The sequence below is a fragment of the Somniosus microcephalus genome, chromosome 19, assembly GCF_052327205.1.
Source record: "Somniosus microcephalus isolate GS21.2 chromosome 19, FLI_Smic_1.0, whole genome shotgun sequence".
Classification (NCBI taxonomy): Eukaryota; Metazoa; Chordata; class Chondrichthyes; order Squaliformes; family Somniosidae; genus Somniosus; species Somniosus microcephalus.
Genome location: NC_141005.1, coordinates 7,638,964 through 7,664,687, shown reverse-complemented (window position 1 = coordinate 7,664,687; position 25,724 = coordinate 7,638,964). Strand labels below are relative to the sequence as shown.

General features: G+C 47.7%; 1 protein-coding gene across 6 annotated transcripts in view; it reads right to left on the bottom strand.

Annotated features, from left to right (window-relative positions):
- ulk1b (unc-51 like autophagy activating kinase 1) overlaps positions 1–25,724 on the bottom strand; it is a 203,168-nt gene that overhangs the window by 56,600 nt on the left and 120,844 nt on the right. For all 6 annotated transcript variants that reach the window (XM_086011911.1, XM_086011910.1, XM_086011909.1 and 3 more), the window contains one exon: positions 23,603–23,774. In XM_086011911.1, the coding sequence (XP_085868037.1) occupies positions 23,603–23,774 (172 nt within the window). The remainder of the gene's footprint in view (positions 1–23,602; positions 23,775–25,724) is intronic.

Sequence of the window (25,724 nt, the reverse complement as noted above, 5' to 3'; positions counted from 1 at the left end):
CAGTCCAAGTGTGAATCAATGATAGTGAGCACAGCATGGAGACAGTCCAAGTGTGAATCATTGATAGTGAGCACAGCATGGAGACAGTCCAAGTGTGAATCATAGTGAGCACAGCACGGAGCAGTCCAAGTGTGAATCATAGTGAGCACAGCACGGAGACAGTCCAAGTGTGAATCACTGGTAGTGAGCACAGCACAGACAGTCCAAGTGTGAATCATAGTGAGCACAGCCCAGAGACAGTCCAAGTGTGAACCATTGATAGTGAGCACAGCACAGAGACAGTCCAAGTGTGAATCATAGTGAGCACAGCACGGGGACAGTCCAAGTGTGATTCATAGTGAGCACAGCACGGAGACAGTCCAAGTGTGAATCATAGTGAGCACAGCGCAGAGACGGTCCAAGTGTGAATCATAGTGAAGAGAGCGCAGAGAAAGTCCAAGTGTGAATCATAGTGAGCACCGCATGGAGACAGTCCACGTGTGAATCATAGTGATCACAGTGCAGAGACAGTCCAAGTGTGAATCATAGTGAACACAGCACGGAGACTGTCCAAGTGTGAATCATAGTGAGCACAGCATGGAGGCAGTCCAAGTGTGAATCATAGTGAACACCACGCAGAGACAGTCCAAGTGTGAATCATAGTGAGCACAGCATGGAGACAGTCCAAGTGTGAATCATGGTGAACACAGCACAGAGACTGTCCAAGTGTGAATCATGGTGAGCACAGTGCAGAGACAGTCCAAGTGTGAATCATAGTGAACACAGCATGGAGACAGTCCAAGTGTGAATCATGGTGAGCACAGCACGGAGACAGTCCATGTGTGAATCATAGTGAGCACAACACAGAGACAGTCCAAGTGTGAATCATTGATAGTGAGCACAGTATGGAGACAGTCCAAGTGTGAATCATCGATAGTGAGCACAGCATGGAGACAGTCCAAGTGTGAATCATAGTGAGCACAGCCCAGACAGTCCAAGTGTGAATAATAGTGAGCAAAGCACAGAGACAGTCCAAATGTGAATCATAGTGAGCACAGTACAGAGACAGCCCAAGTGTGAATCATACTGAGCACAGCAAGGAGACAGTCCAAGTGTGAATCATAGTGAGCACAGCGCAGAGACAGTCCAAGTGTGAATCATAGTGAGCACAGCACGGAGAAATTCCAGGTGTGATACATAGCGAACACAGCACAGATCAGTCCAAGTGTGAATCATAGTGAGCACGGAGTGGACACAGTCCAAGTCTGAATCATTGATAGTGAGCACAGCACGGAGACAGTCCGAGTGTGAATAATAGTGACACAGCACATAGACAGTCCAAGTGTGAAACATAGTGAACACAGCACGGAGACAGTCCAAGTGTGAATCATAGTGAGCACAGCATGGAGACAGTCCAAGTGTGAATCATTGAAAATGAGCACAGTACAGAGACAGTCCAAGTGTGAATCATAGTGAGCACAGTGTGGAGACAGTCCAAGTGTGAATCATAGTGAGCACGGCCCAGAGATAGTCCAAGCGTGAATCATAGTGAGCACAGCGCAGAGACATTCCAAGTGTGAATCATAGTGAGCACAGTCCAGAGACAGTCCAAGTGTGAATCATTGATAGTGAGCACAGCACAGAGACAGTCCAAGTGTGAATCATAGTGAGCACAGCACAGAGGCAGTCCAAGTGTGAATCATTGATACTGAACACAGCACAGAGGCAGTTCAAGTGTGAATCATAGTGAGCACAGCACGGAGACAGTCCAAGTGTGAATCATAATGAGCACAGCACGGAGACAGGCCAAGTATGAATCATAGTGAACACAGCACGGGGACAGTCCAAGTGTGAATCATAGTGAGCACAGCATGGAGACAGTCCAAGTGTGAATCACAGTGAACACAGCACGGAGACAGTCCAAGTGTGAATCATAGTGAACACAGCATGGAGACAGACCAAGTGTGATTCATAGTGAGCACAGCACAGAGACAGTCCAAGTGTGAATCATAGTGAGCACAGCACAGAGACAGTCCAAGTGTGAATCATAGTGAACACAGCGCAGAGAAAGCCCAAGTGTGAATCATAGTGAGTACAGCAAGGAGACAGTCCAAGTGTGAATCATAGTGAGCACAGCACAGAGACTGTCCAAGTGTGAAACAATAATAGTGAGCACAGCATGGAGACAGTCCAAGTGAGAATCATTGATAGTGAACACAGCATGGAGACAGTCCAAGTGTGAATCATAGTGAACACAGCACAGAGACAGTCCAAGTGTGAATCATAGTGAGCACAGCACAGAGACAGTCCAAGTGTGAATCATAGTGAGCACAGCAGAGACAGTCCAAGTGTGAATCATAGTGAGCACAACACGGAGACAGTCCAAGTGTGAATCATTGATGGGGAGCACAGCACAGAGACAGTCCAAGTGTGAATCATAGTGAGCACAGCATGCAGACAGTCCAAGTGTGAATCATAGTGAACACAGCACAGAGACAGTCCAAGTGTGAATCATAGTGAGCACAGCACAGAGACAGTCCAAGTGTGAATCATAGTGAACACAGCACAGAGACAGACCAAGTGTGAATCATAGTGAGCACAGCACAGAGACAGTCCAAGTGTGAATCATAGTGAACACAGCGCAGAGACAGTCCAAGTGTGAATCATAATGAGCACAGCACAGGGACAGTCCAAGTGTGAATCATAGTGAGCATAGCACAGAGACAGTCCAAGTGTGAATCATAGTGAGCATAGCACGGAGACAGTCTAAGTGTGAATCATAGTGAGCACAGCACGGAGCAGTCCAAGTGTGAATCATAGTGAGCACAGCACGGAGACAGTCCAAGTGTGAATCACTGATAGTGAGCACAGCACAGACAGTCCAAGTGTGAATCATAGTGAGCACAGCCCAGAGACAGTCCAAGTGTGAACCATTGATAGTGAGCACAGCACAGAGACAGTCCAAGTGTGAATCATAGTGAGCACAGCACGGGGACAGTCCAAGTGTGATTCATAGTGAGCACAGCACGGAGACAGTCCAAGTGTGAATCATAGTGAGCACAGCGCAGAGACGGTCCAAGTGTGAATCATAGTGAAGAGAGCGCAGAGAAAGTCCAAGTGTGAATCATAGTGAGCACCGCATGGAGACAGTCCACGTGTGAATCATAGTGATCACAGTGCAGAGACAGTCCAAGTGTGAATCATAGTGAACACAGCACGGAGACTGTCCAAGTGTGAATCATAGTGAGCACAGCATGGAGGCAGTCCAAGTGTGAATCATAGTGAACACCACGCAGAGACAGTCCAAGTGTGAATCATAGTGAGCACAGCATGGAGACAGTCCAAGTGTGAATCATGGTGAACACAGCACAGAGACTGTCCAAGTGTGAATCATGGTGAGCACAGTGCAGAGACAGTCCAAGTGTGAATCATAGTGAACACAGCATGGAGACAGTCCAAGTGTGAATCATAGTGAACACAGCACAGAGACAGTCCAAGTGTGAATCATGGTGAGCACAGCACGGAGACAGTCCATGTGTGAATCATAGTGAGCACAACACAGAGACAGTCCAAGTGTGAATCATTGATAGTGAGCACAGTATGGAGACAGTCCAAGTGTGAATCATCGATAGTGAGCACAGCATGGAGACAGTCCAAGTGTGAATCATAGTGAGCACAGCCCAGACAGTCCAAGTGTGAATAATAGTGAGCAAAGCACAGAGACAGTCCAAATGTGAATCATAGTGAGCACAGTACAGAGACAGCCCAAGTGTGAATCATACTGAGCACAGCAAGGAGACAGTCCAAGTGTGAATCATAGTGAGCACAGCGCAGAGACAGTCCAAGTGTGAATCATAGTGAGCACAGCACGGAGAAATTCCAGGTGTGAAACATAGCGAACACAGCACAGATCAGTCCAAGTGTGAATCATAGTGAGCACGGAGTGGACACAGTCCAAGTCTGAATCATTGATAGTGAGCACAGCACGGAGACAGTCCGAGTGTGAATAATAGTGACACAGCACATAGACAGTCCAAGTGTGAAACATAGTGAACACAGCACGGAGACAGTCCAAGTGTGAATCATAGTGAGCACAGCATGGAGACAGTCCAAGTGTGAATCATTGAAAATGAGCACAGTACAGAGACAGTCCAAGTGTGAATCATAGTGAGCACAGTGTGGAGACAGTCCAAGTGTGAATCATAGTGAGCACGGCCCAGAGATAGTCCAAGCGTGAATCATAGTGAGCACAGCGCAGAGACATTCCAAGTGTGAATCATAGTGAGCACAGTCCAGAGACAGTCCAAGTGTGAATCATTGATAGTGAGCACAGCACAGAGACAGTCCAAGTGTGAATCATAGTGAGCACAGCACAGAGGCAGTCCAAGTGTGAATCATTGATACTGAACACAGCACAGAGGCAGTTCAAGTGTGAATCATAGTGAGCACAGCACGGAGACAGTCCAAGTGTGAATCATAATGAGCACAGCACGGAGACAGGCCAAGTATGAATCATAGTGAACACAGCACGGGGACAGTCCAAGTGTGAATCATAGTGAGCACAGCATGGAGACAGTCCAAGTGTGAATCACAGTGAACACAGCACGGAGACAGTCCAAGTGTGAATCATAGTGAACACAGCATGGAGACAGACCAAGTGTGATTCATAGTGAGCACAGCACAGAGACAGTCCAAGTGTGAATCATAGTGAGCACAGCACAGAGACAGTCCAAGTGTGAATCATAGTGAACACAGCGCAGAGAAAGCCCAAGTGTGAATCATAGTGAGTACAGCAAGGAGACAGTCCAAGTGTGAATCATAGTGAGCACAGCACAGAGACTGTCCAAGTGTGAAACAATAATAGTGAGCACAGCATGGAGACAGTCCAAGTGAGAATCATTGATAGTGAGCACAGCATGGAGACAGTCCAAGTGTGAATCATAGTGAACACACCACAGAGACAGTCCAAGTGTGAATCATAGTGAGCACAGCATAGAGACAGTCCAAATGTGAATCATAGTGATCACAGTACAGAGAATGTCCAAGTGTTAATCATAGTGAACACAGCACAGAGAAAGCCCAAGTGTGAATCATAGTGAGCACAGCACAGAGACAGTCCAAATGTGAATCATAGTGAGCACAGTACGGAGACTGTCCAAGTGTTAATCACAGTGAGCACAGCAAGGAGACAGACCAAGTGTGAATCATAGTGAGCACAGCATGGAAACAGTCCAAGTATGAATCATTGATACTGAGCACAGCACAGAGACAGTCCAAGTGTGAATCATAGTGAGCACAGCACAGAGACAGTCCAAGTGTGAATCATAGTGAGCACAGCATGGAGACAGGCCAAGTGTGAATCATAGTGAACACAGCACGGAGACAGTCCAAGTGTGAATCATAGTGAGCACAGCATGGAGACAGTCCAAGTGTGAATCAGAGTGAACACAGCACAGAGACAGTCCAAGTGTGAATCATAGTGAGCACAGCGCAGAGAAAGCCCAAGTGTGAATCATAGTGAGCAAAGCAAGGAGACAGTCCAAGTGTGAATCATAGTGAGCACAGCACAGAGGCAGTCCAAGTGTGAATCAATGATAGTGAGCACAGCATGGAGACAGTCCAAGTGTGAATCATTGATAGTGAGCACAGCATGGAGACAGTCCAAGTGTGAATCATAGTGAGCACAGCACGGAGCAGTCCAAGTGTGAATCATAGTGAGCACAGCACGGAGACAGTCCAAGTGTGAATCACTGATAGTGAGCACAGCACAGACAGTCCAAGTGTGAATCATAGTGAGCACAGCCCAGAGACAGTCCAAGTGTGAACCATTGATAGTGAGCACAGCACAGAGACAGTCCAAGTGTGAATCATAGTGAGCACAGCACGGGGACAGTCCAAGTGTGATTCATAGTGAGCACAGCACGGAGACAGTCCAAGTGTGAATCATAGTGAGCACAGCGCAGAGACGGTCCAAGTGTGAATCATAGTGAAGAGAGCGCAGAGAAAGTCCAAGTGTGAATCATAGTGAGCACCGCATGGAGACAGTCCACGTGTGAATCATAGTGATCACAGTGCAGAGACAGTCCAAGTGTGAATCATAGTGAACACAGCACGGAGACTGTCCAAGTGTGAATCATAGTGAGCACAGCATGGAGGCAGTCCAAGTGTGAATCATAGTGAACACCGCGCAGAGACAGTCCAAGTGTGAATCATAGTGAGCACAGCATGGAGACAGTCCAAGTGTGAATCATGGTGAACACAGCACAGAGACTGTCCAAGTGTGAATCATGGTGAGCACAGTGCAGAGACAGTCCAAGTGTGAATCATAGTGAACACAGCATGGAGACAGTCCAAGTGTGAATCATAGTGAACACAGCACAGAGACAGTCCAAGTGTGAATCATGGTGAGCACAGCACGGAGACAGTCCATGTGTGAATCATAGTGAGCACAACACAGAGACAGTCCAAGTGTGAATCATTGATAGTGAGCACAGTATGGAGACAGTCCAAGTGTGAATCATTGATAGTGAGCACAGCATGGAGACAGTCCAAGTGTGAATCATAGTGAGCACAGCACGGGGACAGTCCAAGTGTGATTCATAGTGAGCACAGCACGGAGACAGTCCAAGTGTGAATCATAGTGAGCACAGCGCAGAGACGGTCCAAGTGTGAATCATAGTGAAGAGAGCGCAGAGAAAGTCCAAGTGTGAATCATAGTGAGCACCGCATGGAGACAGTCCACGTGTGAATCATAGTGATCACAGTGCAGAGACAGTCCAAGTGTGAATCATAGTGAACACAGCACGGAGACTGTCCAAGTGTGAATCATAGTGAGCACAGCATGGAGGCAGTCCAAGTGTGAATCATAGTGAACACCACGCAGAGACAGTCCAAGTGTGAATCATAGTGAGCACAGCATGGAGACAGTCCAAGTGTGAATCATGGTGAACACAGCACAGAGACTGTCCAAGTGTGAATCATGGTGAGCACAGTGCAGAGACAGTCCAAGTGTGAATCATAGTGAACACAGCATGGAGACAGTCCAAGTGTGAATCATAGTGAACACAGCACAGAGACAGTCCAAGTGTGAATCATGGTGAGCACAGCACGGAGACAGTCCATGTGTGAATCATAGTGAGCACAACACAGAGACAGTCCAAGTGTGAATCATTGATAGTGAGCACAGTATGGAGACAGTCCAAGTGTGAATCATCGATAGTGAGCACAGCATGGAGACAGTCCAAGTGTGAATCATAGTGAGCACAGCCCAGACAGTCCAAGTGTGAATAATAGTGAGCAAAACACAGAGACAGTCCAAATGTGAATCATAGTGAGCACAGTACAGAGACAGCCCAAGTGTGAATCATACTGAGCACAGCAAGGAGACAGTCCAAGTGTGAATCATAGTGAGCACAGCGCAGAGACAGTCCAAGTGTGAATCATAGTGAGCACAGCACGGAGAAATTCCAGGTGTGAAACATAGCGAACACAGCACAGATCAGTCCAAGTGTGAATCATAGTGAGCACGGAGTGGACACAGTCCAAGTCTGAATCATTGATAGTGAGCACAGCACGGAGACAGTCCGAGTGTGAATAATAGTGACACAGCACATAGACAGTCCAAGTGTGAAACATAGTGAACACAGCACGGAGACAGTCCAAGTGTGAATCATAGTGAGCACAGCATGGAGACAGTCCAAGTGTGAATCATTGAAAATGAGCACAGTACAGAGACAGTCCAAGTGTGAATCATAGTGAGCACAGTGTGGAGACAGTCCAAGTGTGAATCATAGTGAGCACGGCCCAGAGATAGTCCAAGCGTGAATCATAGTGAGCACAGCGCAGAGACATTCCAAGTGTGAATCATAGTGAGCACAGTCCAGAGACAGTCCAAGTGTGAATCATTGATAGTGAGCACAGCACAGAGACAGTCCAAGTGTGAATCATAGTGAGCACAGCACAGAGGCAGTCCAAGTGTGAATCATTGATACTGAACACAGCACAGAGGCAGTTCAAGTGTGAATCATAGTGAGCACAGCACGGAGACAGTCCAAGTGTGAATCATAATGAGCACAGCACGGAGACAGGCCAAGTATGAATCATAGTGAACACAGCACGGGGACAGTCCAAGTGTGAATCATAGTGAGCACAGCATGGAGACAGTCCAAGTGTGAATCACAGTGAACACAGCACGGAGACAGTCCAAGTGTGAATCATAGTGAACACAGCATGGAGACAGACCAAGTGTGATTCATAGTGAGCACAGCACAGAGACAGTCCAAGTGTGAATCATAGTGAGCACAGCACAGAGACAGTCCAAGTGTGAATCATAGTGAACACAACGCAGAGAAAGCCCAAGTGTGAATCATAGTGAGTACAGCAAGGAGACAGTCCAAGTGTGAATCATAGTGAGCACAGCACAGAGACTGTCCAAGTGTGAAACAATAATAGTGAGCACAGCATGGAGACAGTCCAAGTGAGAATCATTGATAGTGAGCACAGCATGGAGACAGTCCAAGTGTGAATCATAGTGAACACACCACAGAGACAGTCCAAGTGTGAATCATAGTGAGCACAGCACAGAGACAGTCCAAATGTGAATCATAGTGATCACAGTACAGAGAATGTCCAAGTGTTAATCATAGTGAACACAGCACAGAGAAAGCCCAAGTGTGAATCATAGTGAGCACAGCACAGAGACAGTCCAAATGTGAATCATAGTGAGCACAGTACGGAGACTGTCCAAGTGTTAATCACAGTGAGCACAGCAAGGAGACAGACCAAGTGTGAATCATAGTGAGCACAGCATGGAAACAGTCCAAGTATGAATCATTGATACTGAGCACAGCACAGAGACAGTCCAAGTGTGAATCATAGTGAGCACAGCACGGGGACAGTCCAAGTGTGATTCATAGTGAGCACAGCACGGAGACAGTCCAAGTGTGAATCATAGTGAGCACAGCGCAGAGACGGTCCAAGTGTGAATCATAGTGAAGAGAGCGCAGAGAAAGTCCAAGTGTGAATCATAGTGAACACAGCACGGAGACAGTCCAAGTGTGAATCATAGTGAGCACAGCATGGAGACAGTCCAAGTGTGAATCAGAGTGAACACAGCACAGAGACAGTCCAAGTGTGAATCATAGTGAGCACAGCGCAGAGAAAGCCCAAGTGTGAATCATAGTGAGCAAAGCAAGGAGACAGTCCAAGTGTGAATCATAGTGAGCACAGCACAGAGGCAGTCCAAGTGTGAATCAATGATAGTGAGCACAGCATGGAGACAGTCCAAGTGTGAATCATTGATAGTGAGCACAGCATGGAGACAGTCCAAGTGTGAATCATAGTGAGCACAGCACGGAGCAGTCCAAGTGTGAATCATAGTGAGCACAGCACGGAGACAGTCCAAGTGTGAATCACTGGTAGTGAGCACAGCACAGACAGTCCAAGTGTGAATCATAGTGAGCACAGCCCAGAGACAGTCCAAGTGTGAACCATTGATAGTGAGCACAGCACAGAGACAGTCCAAGTGTGAATCATAGTGAGCACAGCACGGGGACAGTCCAAGTGTGATTCATAGTGAGCACAGCACGGAGACAGTCCAAGTGTGAATCATAGTGAGCACAGCGCAGAGACGGTCCAAGTGTGAATCATAGTGAAGAGAGCGCAGAGAAAGTCCAAGTGTGAATCATAGTGAGCACCGCATGGAGACAGTCCACGTGTGAATCATAGTGATCACAGTGCAGAGACAGTCCAAGTGTGAATCATAGTGAACACAGCACGGAGACTGTCCAAGTGTGAATCATAGTGAGCACAGCATGGAGGCAGTCCAAGTGTGAATCATAGTGAACACCACGCAGAGACAGTCCAAGTGTGAATCATAGTGAGCACAGCATGGAGACAGTCCAAGTGTGAATCATGGTGAACACAGCACAGAGACTGTCCAAGTGTGAATCATGGTGAGCACAGTGCAGAGACAGTCCAAGTGTGAATCATAGTGAACACAGCATGGAGACAGTCCAAGTGTGAATCATGGTGAGCACAGCACGGAGACAGTCCATGTGTGAATCATAGTGAGCACAACACAGAGACAGTCCAAGTGTGAATCATTGATAGTGAGCACAGTATGGAGACAGTCCAAGTGTGAATCATCGATAGTGAGCACAGCATGGAGACAGTCCAAGTGTGAATCATAGTGAGCACAGCCCAGACAGTCCAAGTGTGAATAATAGTGAGCAAAGCACAGAGACAGTCCAAATGTGAATCATAGTGAGCACAGTACAGAGACAGCCCAAGTGTGAATCATACTGAGCACAGCAAGGAGACAGTCCAAGTGTGAATCATAGTGAGCACAGCGCAGAGACAGTCCAAGTGTGAATCATAGTGAGCACAGCACGGAGAAATTCCAGGTGTGATACATAGCGAACACAGCACAGATCAGTCCAAGTGTGAATCATAGTGAGCACGGAGTGGACACAGTCCAAGTCTGAATCATTGATAGTGAGCACAGCACGGAGACAGTCCGAGTGTGAATAATAGTGACACAGCACATAGACAGTCCAAGTGTGAAACATAGTGAACACAGCACGGAGACAGTCCAAGTGTGAATCATAGTGAGCACAGCATGGAGACAGTCCAAGTGTGAATCATTGAAAATGAGCACAGTACAGAGACAGTCCAAGTGTGAATCATAGTGAGCACAGTGTGGAGACAGTCCAAGTGTGAATCATAGTGAGCACGGCCCAGAGATAGTCCAAGCGTGAATCATAGTGAGCACAGCGCAGAGACATTCCAAGTGTGAATCATAGTGAGCACAGTCCAGAGACAGTCCAAGTGTGAATCATTGATAGTGAGCACAGCACAGAGACAGTCCAAGTGTGAATCATAGTGAGCACAGCACAGAGGCAGTCCAAGTGTGAATCATTGATACTGAACACAGCACAGAGGCAGTTCAAGTGTGAATCATAGTGAGCACAGCACGGAGACAGTCCAAGTGTGAATCATAATGAGCACAGCACGGAGACAGGCCAAGTATGAATCATAGTGAACACAGCACGGGGACAGTCCAAGTGTGAATCATAGTGAGCACAGCATGGAGACAGTCCAAGTGTGAATCACAGTGAACACAGCACGGAGACAGTCCAAGTGTGAATCATAGTGAACACAGCATGGAGACAGACCAAGTGTGATTCATAGTGAGCACAGCACAGAGACAGTCCAAGTGTGAATCATAGTGAGCACAGCACAGAGACAGTCCAAGTGTGAATCATAGTGAACACAGCGCAGAGAAAGCCCAAGTGTGAATCATAGTGAGTACAGCAAGGAGACAGTCCAAGTGTGAATCATAGTGAGCACAGCACAGAGACTGTCCAAGTGTGAAACAATAATAGTGAGCACAGCATGGAGACAGTCCAAGTGAGAATCATTGATAGTGAACACAGCATGGAGACAGTCCAAGTGTGAATCATAGTGAACACAGCACAGAGACAGTCCAAGTGTGAATCATAGTGAGCACAGCACAGAGACAGTCCAAGTGTGAATCATAGTGAGCACAGCAGAGACAGTCCAAGTGTGAATCATAGTGAGCACAACACGGAGACAGTCCAAGTGTGAATCATTGATGGGGAGCACAGCACAGAGACAGTCCAAGTGTGAATCATAGTGAGCACAGCATGCAGACAGTCCAAGTGTGAATCATAGTGAACACAGCACAGAGACAGTCCAAGTGTGAATCATAGTGAGCACAGCACAGAGACAGTCCAAGTGTGAATCATAGTGAACACAGCACAGAGACAGACCAAGTGTGAATCATAGTGAGCACAGCACAGAGACAGTCCAAGTGTGAATCATAGTGAACACAGCGCAGAGACAGTCCAAGTGTGAATCATAATGAGCACAGCACAGGGACAGTCCAAGTGTGAATCATAGTGAGCATAGCACAGAGACAGTCCAAGTGTGAATCATAGTGAGCATAGCACGGAGACAGTCTAAGTGTGAATCATAGTGAGCACAGCACGGAGCAGTCCAAGTGTGAATCATAGTGAGCACAGCACGGAGACAGTCCAAGTGTGAATCACTGATAGTGAGCACAGCACAGACAGTCCAAGTGTGAATCATAGTGAGCACAGCCCAGAGACAGTCCAAGTGTGAACCATTGATAGTGAGCACAGCACAGAGACAGTCCAAGTGTGAATCATAGTGAGCACAGCACGGGGACAGTCCAAGTGTGATTCATAGTGAGCACAGCACGGAGACAGTCCAAGTGTGAATCATAGTGAGCACAGCGCAGAGACGGTCCAAGTGTGAATCATAGTGAAGAGAGCGCAGAGAAAGTCCAAGTGTGAATCATAGTGAGCACCGCATGGAGACAGTCCACGTGTGAATCATAGTGATCACAGTGCAGAGACAGTCCAAGTGTGAATCATAGTGAACACAGCACGGAGACTGTCCAAGTGTGAATCATAGTGAGCACAGCATGGAGGCAGTCCAAGTGTGAATCATAGTGAACACCACGCAGAGACAGTCCAAGTGTGAATCATAGTGAGCACAGCATGGAGACAGTCCAAGTGTGAATCATGGTGAACACAGCACAGAGACTGTCCAAGTGTGAATCATGGTGAGCACAGTGCAGAGACAGTCCAAGTGTGAATCATAGTGAACACAGCATGGAGACAGTCCAAGTGTGAATCATAGTGAACACAGCACAGAGACAGTCCAAGTGTGAATCATGGTGAGCACAGCACGGAGACAGTCCATGTGTGAATCATAGTGAGCACAACACAGAGACAGTCCAAGTGTGAATCATTGATAGTGAGCACAGTATGGAGACAGTCCAAGTGTGAATCATCGATAGTGAGCACAGCATGGAGACAGTCCAAGTGTGAATCATAGTGAGCACAGCCCAGACAGTCCAAGTGTGAATAATAGTGAGCAAAGCACAGAGACAGTCCAAATGTGAATCATAGTGAGCACAGTACAGAGACAGCCCAAGTGTGAATCATACTGAGCACAGCAAGGAGACAGTCCAAGTGTGAATCATAGTGAGCACAGCGCAGAGACAGTCCAAGTGTGAATCATAGTGAGCACAGCACGGAGAAATTCCAGGTGTGAAACATAGCGAACACAGCACAGATCAGTCCAAGTGTGAATCATAGTGAGCACGGAGTGGACACAGTCCAAGTCTGAATCATTGATAGTGAGCACAGCACGGAGACAGTCCGAGTGTGAATAATAGTGACACAGCACATAGACAGTCCAAGTGTGAAACATAGTGAACACAGCACGGAGACAGTCCAAGTGTGAATCATAGTGAGCACAGCATGGAGACAGTCCAAGTGTGAATCATTGAAAATGAGCACAGTACAGAGACAGTCCAAGTGTGAATCATAGTGAGCACAGTGTGGAGACAGTCCAAGTGTGAATCATAGTGAGCACGGCCCAGAGATAGTCCAAGCGTGAATCATAGTGAGCACAGCGCAGAGACATTCCAAGTGTGAATCATAGTGAGCACAGTCCAGAGACAGTCCAAGTGTGAATCATTGATAGTGAGCACAGCACAGAGACAGTCCAAGTGTGAATCATAGTGAGCACAGCACAGAGGCAGTCCAAGTGTGAATCATTGATACTGAACACAGCACAGAGGCAGTTCAAGTGTGAATCATAGTGAGCACAGCACGGAGACAGTCCAAGTGTGAATCATAATGAGCACAGCACGGAGACAGGCCAAGTATGAATCATAGTGAACACAGCACGGGGACAGTCCAAGTGTGAATCATAGTGAGCACAGCATGGAGACAGTCCAAGTGTGAATCACAGTGAACACAGCACGGAGACAGTCCAAGTGTGAATCATAGTGAACACAGCATGGAGACAGACCAAGTGTGATTCATAGTGAGCACAGCACAGAGACAGTCCAAGTGTGAATCATAGTGAGCACAGCACAGAGACAGTCCAAGTGTGAATCATAGTGAACACAGCGCAGAGAAAGCCCAAGTGTGAATCATAGTGAGTACAGCAAGGAGACAGTCCAAGTGTGAATCATAGTGAGCACAGCACAGAGACTGTCCAAGTGTGAAACAATAATAGTGAGCACAGCATGGAGACAGTCCAAGTGAGAATCATTGATAGTGAGCACAGCATGGAGACAGTCCAAGTGTGAATCATAGTGAACACACCACAGAGACAGTCCAAGTGTGAATCATAGTGAGCACAGCACAGAGACAGTCCAAATGTGAATCATAGTGATCACAGTACAGAGAATGTCCAAGTGTTAATCATAGTGAACACAGCACAGAGAAAGCCCAAGTGTGAATCATAGTGAGCACAGCACAGAGACAGTCCAAATGTGAATCATAGTGAGCACAGTACGGAGACTGTCCAAGTGTTAATCACAGTGAGCACAGCAAGGAGACAGACCAAGTGTGAATCATAGTGAGCACAGCATGGAAACAGTCCAAGTATGAATCATTGATACTGAGCACAGCACAGAGACAGTCCAAGTGTGAATCATAGTGAGCACAGCACGGGGACAGTCCAAGTGTGATTCATAGTGAGCACAGCACGGAGACAGTCCAAGTGTGAATCATAGTGAGCACAGCGCAGAGACGGTCCAAGTGTGAATCATAGTGAAGAGAGCGCAGAGAAAGTCCAAGTGTGAATCATAGTGAACACAGCACGGAGACAGTCCAAGTGTGAATCATAGTGAGCACAGCATGGAGACAGTCCAAGTGTGAATCAGAGTGAACACAGCACAGAGACAGTCCAAGTGTGAATCATAGTGAGCACAGCGCAGAGAAAGCCCAAGTGTGAATCATAGTGAGCAAAGCAAGGAGACAGTCCAAGTGTGAATCATAGTGAGCACAGCACAGAGGCAGTCCAAGTGTGAATCAATGATAGTGAGCACAGCATGGAGACAGTCCAAGTGTGAATCATTGATAGTGAGCACAGCATGGAGACAGTCCAAGTGTGAATCATAGTGAGCACAGCACGGAGCAGTCCAAGTGTGAATCATAGTGAGCACAGCACGGAGACAGTCCAAGTGTGAATCACTGGTAGTGAGCACAGCACAGACAGTCCAAGTGTGAATCATAGTGAGCACAGCCCAGAGACAGTCCAAGTGTGAACCATTGATAGTGAGCACAGCACAGAGACAGTCCAAGTGTGAATCATAGTGAGCACAGCACGGGGACAGTCCAAGTGTGATTCATAGTGAGCACAGCACGGAGACAGTCCAAGTGTGAATCATAGTGAGCACAGCGCAGAGACGGTCCAAGTGTGAATCATAGTGAAGAGAGCGCAGAGAAAGTCCAAGTGTGAATCATAGTGAGCACCGCATGGAGACAGTCCACGTGTGAATCATAGTGATCACAGTGCAGAGACAGTCCAAGTGTGAATCATAGTGAACACAGCACGGAGACTGTCCAAGTGTGAATCATAGTGAGCACAGCATGGAGGCAGTCCAAGTGTGAATCATAGTGAACACCACGCAGAGACAGTCCAAGTGTGAATCATAGTGAGCACAGCATGGAGACAGTCCAAGTGTGAATCATGGTGAACACAGCACAGAGACTGTCCAAGTGTGAATCATGGTGAGCACAGTGCAGAGACAGTCCAAGTGTGAATCATAGTGAACACAGCATGGAGACAGTCCAAGTGTGAATCATAGTGAACACAGCACAGAGACAGTCCAAGTGTGAATCATGGTGAGCACAGCACGGAGACAGTCCATGTGTGAATCATAGTGAGCACAACACAGAGACAGTCCAAGTGTGAATCATTGATAGTGAGCACAGTATGGAGACAGTCCAAGTGTGAATCATCGATAGTGAGCACAGCATGGAGACAGTCCAAGTGTGAATCATAGTGAGCACAGCCCAGACAGTCCAAGTGTGAATAATAGTGAGCAAAGCACAGAGACAGTCCAAATGTGAATCATAGTGAGCACAGTACAGAGACAGCCCAAGTGTGAATCATACTGAGCACAGCAAGGAGACAGTCCAAGTGTGAATCATAGTGAGCACAGCGCAGAGACAGTCCAAGTGTGAATCATAGTGAGCACAGCACGGAGAAATTCCAGGTGTGAAACATAGCGAACACAGCACAGATCAGTCCAAGTGTGAATCATAGTGAGCACGGAGTGGACACAGTCCAAGTCTGAATCATTGATAGTGAGCACAGCACGGAGACAGTCCGAGTGTGAATAATAGTGACACAGCACATAGACAGTCCAAGTGTGAAACATAGTGAACACAGCACGGAGACAGTCCAAGTGTGAATCATAGTGAGCACAGCATGGAGACAGTCCAAGTGTGAATCATTGAAAATGAGCACAGTACAGAGACAGTCCAAGTGTGAATCATAGTGAGCACAGTGTGGAGACAGTCCAAGTGTGAATCATAGTGAGCACGGCCCAGAGATAGTCCAAGCGTGAATCATAGTGAGCACAGCGCAGAGACATTCCAAGTGTGAATCATAGTGAGCACAGTCCAGAGACAGTCCAAGTGTGAATCATTGATAGTGAGCACAGCACAGAGACAGTCCAAGTGTGAATCATAGTGAGCACAGCACAGAGGCAGTCCAAGTGTGAATCATTGATACTGAACACAGCACAGAGGCAGTTCAAGTGTGAATCATAGTGAGCACAGCACGGAGACAGTCCAAGTGTGAATCATAATGAGCACAGCACGGAGACAGGCCAAGTATGAATCATAGTGAACACAGCACGGGGACAGTCCAAGTGTGAATCATAGTGAGCACAGCATGGAGACAGTCCAAGTGTGAATCACAGTGAACACAGCACGGAGACAGTCCAAGTGTGAATCATAGTGAACACAGCATGGAGACAGACCAAGTGTGATTCATAGTGAGCACAGCACAGAGACAGTCCAAGTGTGAATCATAGTGAGCACAGCACAGAGACAGTCCAAGTGTGAATCATAGTGAACACAGCGCAGAGAAAGCCCAAGTGTGAATCATAGTGAGTACAGCAAGGAGACAGTCCAAGTGTGAATCATAGTGAGCACAGCACAGAGACTGTCCAAGTGTGAAACAATAATAGTGAGCACAGCATGGAGACAGTCCAAGTGAGAATCATTGATAGTGAGCACAGCATGGAGACAGTCCAAGTGTGAATCATAGTGAACACACCACAGAGACAGTCCAAGTGTGAATCATAGTGAGCACAGCACAGAGACAGTCCAAATGTGAATCATAGTGATCACAGTACAGAGAATGTCCAAGTGTTAATCATAGTGAACACAGCACAGAGAAAGCCCAAGTGTGAATCATAGTGAGCACAGCACAGAGACAGTCCAAATGTGAATCATAGTGAGCACAGTACGGAGACTGTCCAAGTGTTAATCACAGTGAGCACAGCAAGGAGACAGACCAAGTGTGAATCATAGTGAGCACAGCATGGAAACAGTCCAAGTATGAATCATTGATACTGAGCACAGCACAGAGACAGTCCAAGTGTGAATCATAGTGAGCACAGCACAGAGACAGTCCAAGTGTGAATCATAGTGAGCACAGCATGGAGACAGGCCAAGTGTGAATCATAGTGAACACAGCACGGAGACAGTCCAAGTGTGAATCATAGTGAGCACAGCATGGAGACAGTCCAAGTGTGAATCAGAGTGAACACAGCACAGAGACAGTCCAAGTGTGAATCATAGTGAGCACAGCGCAGAGAAAGCCCAAGTGTGAATCATAGTGAGCAAAGCAAGGAGACAGTCCAAGTGTGAATCATAGTGAGCACAGCACAGAGGCAGTCCAAGTGTGAATCAATGATAGTGAGCACAGCATGGAGACAGTCCAAGTGTGAATCATTGATAGTGAGCACAGCATGGAGACAGTCCAAGTGTGAATCATAGTGAGCACAGCACGGAGCAGTCCAAGTGTGAATCATAGTGAGCACAGCACGGAGACAGTCCAAGTGTGAATCACTGATAGTGAGCACAGCACAGACAGTCCAAGTGTGAATCATAGTGAGCACAGCCCAGAGACAGTCCAAGTGTGAACCATTGATAGTGAGCACAGCACAGAGACAGTCCAAGTGTGAATCATAGTGAGCACAGCACGGGGACAGTCCAAGTGTGATTCATAGTGAGCACAGCACGGAGACAGTCCAAGTGTGAATCATAGTGAGCACAGCGCAGAGACGGTCCAAGTGTGAATCATAGTGAAGAGAGCGCAGAGAAAGTCCAAGTGTGAATCATAGTGAGCACCGCATGGAGACAGTCCACGTGTGAATCATAGTGATCACAGTGCAGAGACAGTCCAAGTGTGAATCATAGTGAACACAGCACGGAGACTGTCCAAGTGTGAATCATAGTGAGCACAGCACAGAGGCAGTCCAAGTGTGAATCATAGTGAACACCGCGCAGAGACAGTCCAAGTGTGAATCATAGTGAGCACAGCATGGAGACAGTCCAAGTGTGAATCATGGTGAACACAGCACAGAGACTGTCCAAGTGTGAATCATGGTGAGCACAGTGCAGAGACAGTCCAAGTGTGAATCATAGTGAACACAGCATGGAGACAGTCCAAGTGTGAATCATAGTGAACACAGCACAGAGACAGTCCAAGTGTGAATCATGGTGAGCACAGCACGGAGACAGTCCATGTGTGAATCATAGTGAGCACAACACAGAGACAGTCCAAGTGTGAATCATTGATAGTGAGCACAGTATGGAGACAGTCCAAGTGTGAATCATTGATAGTGAGCACAGCATGGAGACAGTCCAAGTGTGAATCATAGTGAGCACAGCCCAGACAGTCCAAGTGTGAATAATAGTGAGCAAAGCACAGAGACAGTCCAAATGTGAATCATAGTGAGCACAGTATGGAGACAGTCCAAGTGTGAATCATTGATAGTGAGCACAGCATGGAGACAGTCCAAGTGTGAATCATAGTGAGCACAGCACAGAGACAGTCCAAATGTGAATCATAGTGAGCACAGTACAGAGAATATCCAAGTGTTAATCATAGTGAACACAGCACAGAGAAAGCCCAAGTGTGAATCATAGTGAGCACAGCACAGAGACTGTCCAAATGTGAATCATAGTGAGCACAGTACGGAGAATGTCCAAGTGTTAATCACAGTGAGCACAGCAAGGAGACAGTCCAAGTGTGAATCATAGTGAGCACAGCGCCGAGACAGTCCAAGTGTGAATCATAGTGAGCACAGCACGGAGACAGTCCAGGTGTGAAACATAGCAAACACAGCACAGAGACAGTCCAAGTGTGAATCATAGTGAGCACAGCACAGAGACAGTCCAAGTGTGAATCATAGTGAACACAGCGCAGAGACAGTCCAAGTGTGAATCATAGTGAGCACAGCCCAGAGACAGTCCAAGTGTGAATCATTGATAGTGACCACAGCACGGAGGCAGTCCAAGTGTGAATCATAGTGAACACAGCGCAGAGACAGTCCAAGTGTGAATCATAGTGAGCACAGCCCAGAGACAGTCCAAGTGTGAATCATTGATAGTGACCACAGCACGGAGGCAGTCGAAGTAATAATAATAATAATAATAATCAACTTTTATTGTCATTGTTAGTGCACAAGTGCAGTACAACGAAATGTAGGCTTGCGGCTCCCGAGAGTGTACATTTAGATTAAGACATTTAAACATTCAACATACATTTGGCTTGTAATACATTAACATAAACATAACCATAATAAAGTGCATTGGCAGATGTGCAGGCTTTAGAGTTTATTTGTGGAGTTCAGTAGGATGACAGCCCTGGGAAAGAAGCTGTTCCTAAATCTGGTTGTTCGGGTGCGAATGCATCTGTAGCGTCTCCCAGGTGGCAGGAGGGTGAACAGACTGTGGCTGGGGTGGGTAGGGTCTTTGATGATGGACCGTGACCTCCGTAAACAGCGTTTCTGGTATATGTGCTCTATGGTCGGTAGCCGGGTGCCGGTAATGCGTTGGGCAGTTTTGACTACCCGCTGCAGGGCTTTCCGGTCATAGTAGCTACAGCTGCCATACCATACTGTGATACAGTTTGTCAGGATGCTCTCTATTGTGCATCGGTAAAAGTTAGAGAGGATCAGGGGTGACAGGTTACATCTCTTCAGCCTCCTTAGGAAATATAGGCGCTGCTGGGCCTTCTTCACCAGAGAGGAGGTATTGAGGGACCAGGAGAGGTCTTCCGTGATGTGGACTCCGAGGAACTTAAAGCTGTCCACCCTTTCCACCACAGCCCCATTGATGTGGATGGGGGTGTGACTTCCGCCTTTAGACTTCCTGAAGTCCACAATGATTTCTTTGGTTTTCTTGATGTTAAGGGCCAGGTTGTTATCGGCGCACCACTTCACGAGATGCTGGACCTCCTCCCTGTAGGCTGACTCATCGTTGTTGGTGATCTGGCCTACTACCATGGTATCATCCGCAAACTTGATGATGGTGTTGGAACCATGAACAGCCACACAGTCGTGGGTGAAGAGGGAGTAGAGGAGGGGGCTCAGCACACATCCTGGTGGGGTCCCCGTGTTCAGGGTCAGGGGGGGGGAGGTGTGGTTACCTAATTTGACAGACTGGGGTCTGTTTGTTAGGAAGTCCAGGGTCCAGTTGCAGAGGGAAGTGTTCAGGCCAAGAGTGTGGAGTTTGGTGGCCAGCTTGTTGGGGACGATAGTGTTGAATGCTGAGCTGTAGTCTATGAACAGCATCCTGATGTAGGTCTTTTTACCATCTAAGTGATTCAGTGCAGAGTGTAGAGCAGTTGTGATTGCATCCTCCGTTGATCTGTTTGCACGATAGGCAAACTGGTGTTGGTCAAGAGAGGCGGGAACACTGGCATTGATGTGAGCCAGGACCAGTCTCTCGAAACACTTCATTATGATGGGTGTGAGTGCGACAGGTCGATAGTTGTTCAGGCACGTCACAGCCGTTTGTTTTGGCACAGGAATAATGGTAGCGGTCTTGAAGCATGTAGGGACTACTGCCTGGGCCAATGACAGATTGAAGATGGCGGTGAAGACATCAGCCAGCTGATCAGCACATTCCTTGAGTACCCGTCCAGGGATGCTATCCGGTCCAGCAGCCTTTCGTGTGTTCACTCCACATAGAACACCCCTTACGTCGGAGGTCGACAGAGTGAGCACCTGGTCTTCCGGGGGTGGCAAGGCTTTGGTAGCCGGCTCCCTGTTGTCCCTGTCGAAGCGAGCGTAGAAGTTGTTAAGCTCCTCCGGAAGGGAGGCATCGCTAACCGGGGGGCTGGTGTTTTTGCTCTTGTAGTCAGTAAATCATAGTGAGCACAGCACGGAGACAGTCCAAGTGTGAATCATTGATAGTGTACACAGCATAGTTTGGTATTGAAAGTGTTTCACTCAAGTTTGTACCCATTGGAAGATCTCTCTTCTCTACCGTTCCCAAACTCAGTAAATGGTCACGTGGTCATGTTGTGCCTTGCTCTGTCCAGACAGAGCTTCTCTCAATTAGCTGGAATTAAACACACAGGAAAGCTGGAGAGGCCATGCTGGCCCCATTAACACTGACATGAATCAGTCATTCATGAAAGAAAGACTTATGAAATAATACTGAGCGGCCTGCGGGTGGCGCTGTCCAGGGAGAATATAAATACTCGGGCACGGGCCCAGCTTGCGCAGGACATTCTTAACAGGAACCAGTGAAGGACGCAACTAGACCACCATGTTGTAAAACAATTGATTAAAGCTTTGTTTAACGCTTAGACCAAGTGCCTAGTAGTTTTCTTACATCAAACACATTGCCCTTTATCCTCCAATGAGAGGTCTCTAAAGATTGCTACAGTTTGCTACAGGATCTCATTTGTTTATGCAAATCAGTTCTTCGATGCGTTTATTGTATTCGAAGTTTTGCAATGCTCAAGTCCTTTGGGGAGGGGTGAAAACTGTGAGAATGCCTGTAATTCTCTATAAGCCGCGAAGAAACAGGAGGCCATTCAGCCCCTCGAGCCTGTTCCGCCATTCTATCAGATCGCGGCTGATCTGCACCTCAACCCCATTTACCCGCCTTTGCTCCAGATCCCTTGATGCCCTTACCCAACAGAAATCTAGCGATCTCAGTATTTCACCAGAGTGATCAGCAGCTTCACTCTCTCTCTCCAAGAAACAGATTCCAGTTTATTCTCGCTCTGCTGGGTTTAAGTTTCTCCCAATTAAAAGTGCACAAGTTACGGCAATTTCACCGGCCAATCACTGCCGTAATCCGACCCAAAACACTTGCAGTTTGTATTAGTTGCAAGCAATGTTCTCTTCGAGCCGTGCGGCCGTGCAGCTCTCTGGACCTCCTGCACAGTTGGCTCGCCGGACATTCAATAGGGACATGGCGCCTGCGTGGTATTTTCAATGTCCCTTAAAGGGGCCGCGCACCCCAAAAAAATTAACGGGAACGTTAGTTACAGGGTACATTTTACAATTTATAGAAACATAGAAAAATAGGAGCAGTAGTAGGCCATTCGGCCCTTCAAGCCTGTTCCGCCATTCAATACGATCATGGCTGATCCTCTATCTCAATACCATATTCCTGTTCTACCATGGTTGACACGGCCCTTGACCGTGTCCGTTCCATTTCCCGCACTTCTGCCCTCACCCCTTCCCTCCCGGAATCACGATAGGGTTCCCCTCGTCCTCACCTTTCACCCCACCAGCCTCCACATTCAACGGATCATCCTGCACCATTTCCACCACCTCCAGCATGATCCCACCACCAAACACATCTTCCCCTCACCTCCCCTTTCAGCATTCCGAAGGGACCGCTCCCTCTGCGACACCCTAGTCCACTCTTCAATCACCCCCAACACCCCTTCCCCTTCACCTTCCCGTGCAAGTGCAGGAGATGCAACACCTGCCCTTATACCTCCCCCCTTCCCACCGTCCAGGGCTCCAAACACCCCTCCCAGGTGAAACAGCGATTTACTTGTACTTCTTGCAATTTAGTATACTGTATTCGCTGCAATACTCAGGGCTTCACGTGACAGGAATCTGGGTGCATTTACAATAGCAAAGTACTGTAGATGCTGAAATCTGAAATAACAACAGAGAATGCTGGAAACACTCGACAGGTCAGGCAGCATCCGTGGAGCTCCTGGACGCTGTCTGACCTGCTGAGTGTTTCCAGCATTTTCGGATGTTATTCCGGGTACATTTACTCCACTTTAATGTGAAGAGAGAACGGTCTGCGCCGCGAGTTGGGCGTGTTGACCTCCGCACTCCGGAATCCCTGATACTTTGTGCGGGAGCGCTGAATCACAGAAGGTACAACAACAACAACTTGTATTTATATAGCATCTTTAAGGTAGTAAAACGTCCCAAGGTGCTTCACAGGAGCATAAATCAGACAAAATTTGACACCGAGCCACATAAAGAGATATTAGGACAGGTGAGCAAAAGCTTGGTCAAAGAGGTAGGTTTTAAGGAACATCTTAAAGGAGGGGAGAGAGGTAGAGAGGCGGAGAGGTTTAGGGAGGGAATTCCAGAGCTTCGGGTCCAGGCAGCTGAAGGCGCGGCCGCCAATGGTGGAGCGATGGAAATTGGGGATGCGCAAGAGGCCAGAGTTGGAGGAGCGCAGAGATCGCTGCGTTTATGTCGGAGCTCTGTCGGTGTGACAACCCCGAGTGACTCGCCTGCGGAAAGCTGACTTACTGGAGTAGTGCGTCGGGCTGTTGTAAGGCACCAACACAAAGTCATCGATGTCACAGGAGGAGTTCTTGCTGCTGCTGTCGGCCGAGTCCTTGGAGCCCTGAAGGAAGCCTGGGGTCTCCTGGGTGGGGGAAGCGAGGGTCTTCTCACGGAGCTGGTGCACGTCGGCCAGTGACTGTTTACAAGGGAAAGGAAATTCCGTTAAGCGTCTTCCATGTCACAGCATCGACAAGAGACATGACAACGTAGCTTCAGTCACCCGTGGCGCACGGTAACCACTTCACCGGCCAATCTCGAGAACAACCAAGGGCCATTCGTCCTGAGAGAAAATAGTGCCGAGAGGAGAGGAGTGTGAAGGGGAAAAAAAAGGAGAAACAAAAGAAACCAAAGATCACAACAGCAACTGCTGGAGACGCTAGTGATACTGGTGTTGTGATGGGTGCGCTGGTGTAGTGGCTGTTACTGGGCTAATAATCCAGAGATCATGGACTAACAATCCAGAGAACGTAAGTTCAATTCCCACCAGTTTAAGAATTTGAATTCAGTTAATTAAAAAGCTGGGATCAGTAAAAGTGACCGTGAAGCCGTCGGATTTTCGTAAAAACCCAACGGGTTCACTGATGTCCTTTAGGGGAGGAAACCTGCCGTCCTCACCCGGTCTGGGCCTATAGGTGACTCCAGTCCCACACCAACGTGGTTGACTCTTATCGGCCCTCTGAAGAGGCCCAGCGAGACACTCGGTTGTATCAAAACTGCTACAAAGAATAACTTCACCATACGGACTGCAATGGTTCAAGAAGGTGGCTCACCACCACCTCCTCGAGGGCAACTAGGGATGGGCAATAAATGCTGGTCTTGCCAGCGACGCCCACATCCCAAGAATTAAGTTAAAAAAAAAACAAGAATAAATGTCTCTGGATGCCAACAAGACATAGATACATAGATACATAGAAGATAGGAGCAGGAGTAGGCCATTCGGCCCTTCGTGCCTGCTCCGCCATTCGATGAGATCATGGCTGATCCTTTAATTCAGTATCCCGTCCCCGCCTTCTCTCCGTAACCCTTAACCCCTTTTGCCCGTAGAAATATATCTAATTCCCTCTTAAATATATTTAATGAGCTGGCGTACACTGCCCTCTGTGGCAATGAGTTCCACAGGTTCACCACTCTCTGAGTGAAGAAATTCCCCCTCATCTCTGTCCTAAATGGTTTAGCCCTTATCCTTAAATTATGTCCTCTAGTTCTGTTCTCACCCGCTAAGGGAAACATTCCTTCTGCATCCAGTCTGTCTAGACCTGTCAGAATTTTATACACTTCTATGAGGTCCCCTCTCAATCTTCTAAACTCCAGTGTGTACATCCCTAAACTACATAGTCTCTCCTCATAGGTCATTCCCGCCATTCCTGGTATCAGCCTGGTGAATCGCCGCTGCACCCCCTCCATGGCAAGAACATCCTTCCTCAGATGAGGCGACCAAAACTGTACACAGTACTCGAGGTGTGGTCTCACCAGTGCCCTGTACAGCTGCAGCAAGGTATCCCTGTTCCTGTATTCTAACCCTTTTGCTATGAAGGCCAGCATACCGTTTGCCTTCTTGACCGCCTGTTGCACCTGCATGCTCGCCTTCAGTGACTGGTGTACAAGAACACCCAGGTCTCTCTGTACTTCCCCCTCTCCCAATCTATTGCCATTTAAATAATAATTTGCCCTCCCGTTCCTGCACCCAAGGTGGATAACTTCGCACTTGTCCACATTATAGTGCATCTGCCATTTATCCGCCCAATCGCCCAGTCTGTCCAAATCGCTCTGGAGCTTCCTGGTCTCTTCCTCTGAGCCCACCCCCCCTCCTAGTTTAGTGTCGTCTGCAAATTTGGAAATGCTGCATCCGACTCCCTGATCCAGGTCATTAATGTAAATTGTGAACAGCTGGGGGCCCAGGACAGATCCCTGTGGTACCCCACTTGTTACTGCCTGCCATTCAGAAAATGAGCCGTTTATTCCAACTCTCTGTTTTCTATCTGACAGCCAGTTCCCTATCCACGCCAAAACTTTCCCCTTTATCCCATGAGCCTCAATTTTCCATGCTAATCTTTTATGTGGGACCTTATCGAAGGCCTTTTGGAAG